A 6,794-nucleotide genomic window follows, 5' to 3' on the forward strand; every position below is an offset into this window, starting at 1 on the left:
TTAATATCTGTATTATAAGAAGTAACTTGTTCTTTGCCCTAGCCCCCAGTAAAAAACAAGAACAACAAAACAACAACAACAAAAAAAACCCACAACCAGTAAAAAATACATTACACCAACCTTGGTCCAGTTTTGCCAGTTGTTCTACATATACACAGTCAGAGAAAATTGCTGTCCCTCTCAGCATAATGCTTTAAAAAGCCAAAATAGACAAATGAAACATTTTCATCATTTTGTAAACAAGGAGCCAAGGCACAGAGAGATTAAATGATTTACCCAAGGTCACACCAAATATCCTGTCAAAGCCAAGAACTGAACCCAGATCTCCAGAGCATCAATCAAGTGATTTAACTGTAAGATCAAAAAGACTTATTGTGTATACCTGATATCTTTCCCTTAAGCCACAGTAACAAAACTTTCCTCAGGATAGGCTGTATGCCACATATGATGCTGTAAATTTGGTATATGGTGTAGGCGCAGTGGCAGCATGTACCCACTTCTTGCACACAGGCTCCTCCCAAGAAATAACTTCCCATGTTAGTCCTCCATTTACAGTAATAAATTATTATCTTTCTCCAGATAACCCCCTAAAGGAGAGAATATGTGCACGGGGTACAGCAGATGAATACACAGAAAATGTTTTTCAGCAAGGGCAAACTCAGACCTTCTACGGCCTGTTTAAAGTTTTTCCATCCTTAATTAAATAGGGACGTTCCCACAGCTATATGGACGTCATTTTGCCTCTTCAGCTGGATGCTACACAACAAGTTAAAGGATCTTTAGTATACATGTTAGAAGAATGCAACAGAAATGGTCGGCATAAAGGCATCATTCATTTTAAGCTTGGAGCATTCTTTTATTTGGGGTCATTCATTCATTTTGTCATTCCTGGCATGAAATGCTTCTCTGTGTACAGAGGCTGCACTGGTCCCTCAATCCTGCGTAACCCCTTCGATTTTAAGGGTTGTTTGGCTGAAAAGTGACTGTGCCAAAATGGCACTAGTTAGTCCTAAAGACAGGACAGCCAAGAGGGCAGGAACAGGATCCTGCCCTTCGCGTGCTGATAGAACCACATGACCCTCTCTTGTGGTCTGCCACTTCTGCAGTCATTCATCACATAAAACAGCTGCAGGTCTGTTTTTGTGAGAGCACGTGGTCTACATTCATTTTTACTGTTAATTCCACAAAACATAAACTCAAGGTGAACATGAGATCATGAGTTGACTTTGTGGACTAAAACCTCTTAAAAACTGTACTCAGTGAGTGTGGAAATGATAAGGAGGAGCCTCACAATATAATAACATCGAGGACCCAAAAGGTAACAATATGGTGATCCAAAAGTCATTCCAACTGCAGCTGGAGTAAGTCAGACTTGCATGCCGGAACATGGTGGATTTGCCCAGCTTGGTGTTCATGAGTAATTCTGATCTGTCTAACTGCACCAAAGGAAAAGTCTGTTTTACATTCCAGTGGAGGAAAAACTCCTGCTTTTGCTTAGACGTACCAATGTATTGAGCAGAAATAGGATATACGTAGATACCATAAATCATGTTTCGTTTTGCCAAAGAATGTAATTATCTTTTGTATTTTGGATGACATTTCCAATAAGATTTGGACACCACACAGAGATTCCTTTTAAAATTATCAATTATTTTGTACTACAGTTCTACTTACTTCTTTAGATGCTCGAAGAGGACTTTCATTGTGTCATAGTTTGGCCTAGGGAGCTTTTTTACCAGGGTCTTTACAGCTTTTATGCGAGTGGCATTGTCTTGGATTTCTAAGGGGAGAAAAAAGAGAGAAAATATTTTAGTGCCATTTAGGATAGTACTTTGCCCAACAATGTATCTGGTATCTTAACAAGAAAAGCCATAATTAATATGTGATTAAAAACATAATGCATCATGCCTTCCATGCTCTTAATAGAGAGCAAGAGTAATTTACAACGATTTAAAAACTCTCTACATCTAAAGGAAGCATTTTTGGTTTGCAGAATTACGTTTTTATGCTTTTATTAGGCTATTAAACTGTCAGTATAAGTTTAATATCTCCAAGTAGTAGTAAGAGACCCACAACTTAAGTGAAATTTCACTTTGGAATTACATTCATCCAGTGATTCAAATTCTGTGGTGGACACTCTTCCTATGCTGTCTTTGTTTCCTTTATGCTCATCATAATTAAACTAGCTATATGTATGAATTTCTATCCCTAGAAACACACCTTATTGTGTTTGGAAATATCAGATGTTTTGGTATTCTTTTTTTTTAACTCTTACTTTCTGATTATCAGTTCTCTATCAGAGAAACTATTCCACTGCAGCTATTTGCTAAAAACCTGTAGCATCTCAACCTATAATTTCTGTAGGAAATAATTTGTATTTAAAAGTCGCAATTATTAATAAGAGAATGCAGTACTAAGAGCTTCAAACTCTCTTGTGAGGTGGAAAAAGGACATCCTTGCTTTTGTTTTTATTAAGAAAAAATGTTTCCTGGTTTTGCGTGCTTCCTAGATTTGGAGGAAAGGTTTGACTGATATTTGCATTGATTCATGAGATGTTGCAACTAAAGGAAAGTTATGTATCATTGTATTTTCATTTAAGGGATAGATTAGATAAGGCACCAGTAGATCTGATGCAGGGAAAACATCTTGCTTGTTACATGCCTGATATAACCTAAGAATTATTTTCTGATTTTACCATCTATGATTAAATTACCAGCTATCATTCTTCAGATATGTTCCTTTTTACACGTTTTTATTTTACTCTATTTTTCACTCAGGAAAGATTAATGGATTTCAGTGGGACTGAAACACTGGGATTGGGAAAAATTCACAAGGACAGGCTGACAGTCTGTCCATACAGAATATGTGTGAGGAAATTTAGGATGGTAAGAGCTTATTATGCTCTTTTTAAAGTACTGATTAAGAAAGATATCAGGTTAGTTACCACCTTCCTCACAGATTGTTGTGAGATGTAACTGTAAAATAAATCAATTAATAAAGCCCAGTATCATCAACACAAAGACATTGCAAATCTCACGATGTAAATATATATATAACTTCATTTCAGATCTCACCGTACCAAAGCCATAGGGATTGCCATAGAGGAGAAGAGAGATTAAGCTCTGCACTGAAGAACAGAATTCATAGAAACCATGCATAAAATCATTTTGCAAATCAACCTATTTGTTAATTGTTAGCCTATTTTATAAGAAGAAAAACAGGCAACATGTGGTAACTTTAGTCAGCATTTCTGAACCAGGAATGATAAACACCTCTGCCTGGCTCTGGCATTTATCAGTACTGAGATATTATTACCACATAGAGTCACAGCATGGTTACTGTTATCATCAAATAAAAAAAAGAGCCAGCTAATCTTAATGGTTTGTAAAGCCGTTACCTGCACTGGTCTGACATTTATCATGATCATTTTACCACATGAGTCCTACATTGCAAAGGTATTTTATCTGGAAGGGACATCACTATGAATTATTATTTGCAGCTAGGTAGAAAATTGTATGTTGTAGATACCTTTTCTCATTATAAATCACAGTCACATTTCAACATTTCCCACACAAAGCTGCTGAGCCCAGGCTTTTTGCCATAACACTTATTCTCACTCCCTTTTATAGTTCCATGAAAATACGGAGCACTCTTTCATTAAAACGGTTGATACTTTTGTTTGTTTGTTTGGTTTTCAATGCTATATACACTTTTTTGTCATCGGGGTTTTTTTCTAGTACAATTATTTTTTGCCACTCAAGAAAGCGAAGAGCACAAACTGTTCTTTTTAGTCCTTTTTTTCAGTTAGTTTTTCTTTCTTTTTTTTTTTCATTAAAGCTTACTCTTGCTTCAGTTTAATGGCTGGGCTTGTCTTTACTCTTGACCTTGTTGATGGAATATTTAACAGATCAGATGCAACATCTTATGTTTCAGTTTCAATACCTATGCATTCGCTTTTCTTCTATAAAGCCCCAGTTTCATAGAAATTTCCCCCTTTCAGTTCCCTAAGTAGAAAGGTGATTTTTTTGTTGTTGTTTGTTTGTTTTTTTAGGGGTGGGGGGGAAGGGGTAGGGAGGGCTGTTTCTTTATCATGCTCAAATGGAGGGAGTAAATCTTTAAACATGGATTAGTATAAATAGCCATGGAGAAGGCAATGCCCTCTGTGCTACGAAGCCTAGAAATACATCGTGCAAAGGCAGGAAAACACTCTGAACAGCTGCTAAATTCTCCAGCTAAGTCTAGGAAATGAAACAGACCAGTTTTGATAAAGTGAAATGCTATCTTTCATTATCCTTTGTTTTTGTGAAAACTGACGAAATTCTGGGGAAAAGATTCGCATTTTTGGAAGTTAGACTCTTTCTCTGTGAAGATTTCAGAAGGAAAACTGTAGTCACAATCACTCTTGTTAAATCAAGAATGAGAGGACATTTCTTCTTTTTTGGATTTCTTTTGGCAATTTGTAGGCAATTGTAGGTGATAATTTCAGCGGATCGAGATACTCCGAAGTGAACACAGATGGCATTCTATGTAATATTTTCATAGAACGTATATTTAGAATTTGGGTTACTGTCTTTAAAAATAGGGCTGGCTTCCTTTAACAGAGCAACACAGTGGAGATGCTCTCTTGTTTATATTTAAATAAAGAATGCATTGAAGGAACACTTAATATTATATAAGCTCTTTTGCAAATGAGCTTTGGATAAACATTTGAGTATAGAAGAAAACACGATGTGTCTGTAACATTAACAGTGGCTGGTTAAAAATGAATGAAGAAAGTAACCCCTAGCACTCGTGTCCATAAAGAATACTTAAGCAAATCCCCCTGAATCTTTCTTTTAATCATTAATTTTAAATGGACATAGATGTTTACAACAAGCCACTTTGTTTCAGAACAGGAAGTCCAGGGTTTATCTCCAATAACTCACGTTTGCTAGGAAGGGATGTATGTCTCTAACCTGACATGCATTCATTATTTTGTAAGGTACTGGAGTCTGACCCATGACCCTCCTCAGACCTGCTGCATTATTCATGTCTGATTTACTTTGTATAGTTTTACCCATTTCCCTTTACCAGGCATTTCAGTTGCTCGTGCATGTTTAATGTTAAATGGCATTTATGGCTCACATTAATGCCTAATTTTATCACGAGCCATGGTTTCTTTTTATGCTTTCGAGCCTCACATCTGAACTGCTGGAAAAAAAAAAAAGAAAAACACAATGATTTACAATTCTGCATAAAATATCAAACTATTGATTTGTCATCTAATCTATTTCTTTTTTTCTTTTTAGTAGCAAGCTTTTTCTTGTTTACTTACAGGGCTCTTCTCACCTTGCTTTGTATTTTTGGATAAGACTTCTACTGTGGTTAAAACGTCACACACTGTTGCTACAGCAAAATCTGCCAGCCAAGAGGTTGTTTTTTTTCCAACATTTTGTGACTGATTCAGCTGCTGAGAGAAAGACAGGCCTTGTTTGGGGCTTTTTTGACTTGTTTTCTTCTTTCTTTCTTTTCTTTCTTATTTTTTTTTTTTTAATCGGGACTGTGTGGGTTAGGTGGATTTTTGAGTGCTAATGAAATTGTGAGACTTATGGCGCTGGCTACAGCCAGCCGTAGTGTGGGCAGACGCTCTGTGAGCTTCCCCACTGTGCTGCTGTGCAAGCATCCCCGCTGTTCTGTTTGCTATAGTTTTAATGTCTGTGAAAAATTCCTGATGCAACTAAATTATGTTCTGCCCTCTTGTTTGTATAAATAAACACCCGACTTAGCCAATTCATCTTGCTCTTGCCCATTTTAGAAGCTGGCCCTGTCACACAATGCTTAACCCCAGTCCTTGATAGCTTTGGTGTTATCGGGGAGTGAATATTTGCTTAAAAAGACAACATAGTTTTGGCTTGATTGTTTTTTCAGGGATGTCAACTGGCCCAAACTCCTTCTTCATTTGTTAAATCTTCATATTCCTCAAGTCACACTGGATAAAATACACAGACTTAAATGCATATATATCTGTATATAAAAATTATTTGTAATACTTTCACTGTCAGGATTTTTTAATGTTACTGTATGCAACATGAAAGTCCCAATTTTAATCACGTGCCGTAGATTGAGGCAATTGTCTCATAGAGATACACTGTAAAGTATTTTCTTGCTTTAAAAAAAAATCTATAAAAAGTGTTTGAACTAAGTAACGTTTGCTATAAGGAAAATAACCAATTTGTGATCCGAATTGATTTTACTTTTTATTAATGCCTCAGAAATAGATGTTGCAAAGGAAAATGAGAATTGCGTGAAACCTCTCTATATGGGAAGCTGATAAATTCATCCTATGTGATAGAAAGCCTAGTTTACAATGAATATTCATATAACTTTTGCAATCCATTAGCAAAACCCAGGACAGTGAGTTTGCAACTCAGTCCCATTTAACAAAAATGTTTGTGGAATTAATGGGAAAAAAGCAGCACTTAGAAAAGTTAAACTTTAATGCATCAAACTCCAGGTGCCAGAGTTTGAGGGAAATAACCAATAATAGTCATTTTTTACATATTTGATGGGACTGATTATGCAATGTGCAACTCTAAATGGCTTATAGCACATTGTAGCATGGTTCCATCCCATTGGCTACAGTAGGGTGCAGGCAGATGGATGACAGTGACAAGGAGAGAAGTGCTTTTGCTTAGCCGTGCGTTAAGATGCCATCCAGAAGCTCTGTGCACTGCAGACACTTCATTAGGATGCCAGGATAATGGTAAACTACCACTCAGAGTGACACCCCATTTCCTGCTTACTGAGCTCTCCAA

General features: G+C 36.6%; 1 protein-coding gene across 1 annotated transcript in view; it reads right to left on the reverse strand.

The window, feature by feature from the left end:
• Positions 1-6,794, reverse strand: part of ARHGAP15 (Rho GTPase activating protein 15) — a 337,309-nt gene that overhangs the window by 20,619 nt on the left and 309,896 nt on the right. Inside the window, exon 22 of the mRNA XM_032445704.1 lies at positions 1,675-1,780. Coding sequence (XP_032301595.1) covers positions 1,675-1,780 — 106 coding nt within the window. The remainder of the gene's footprint in view (positions 1-1,674; positions 1,781-6,794) is intronic.

Source organism: Coturnix japonica, chromosome 7 (genome assembly GCF_001577835.2).
Source record: "Coturnix japonica isolate 7356 chromosome 7, Coturnix japonica 2.1, whole genome shotgun sequence".
Classification (NCBI taxonomy): Eukaryota; Metazoa; Chordata; class Aves; order Galliformes; family Phasianidae; genus Coturnix; species Coturnix japonica.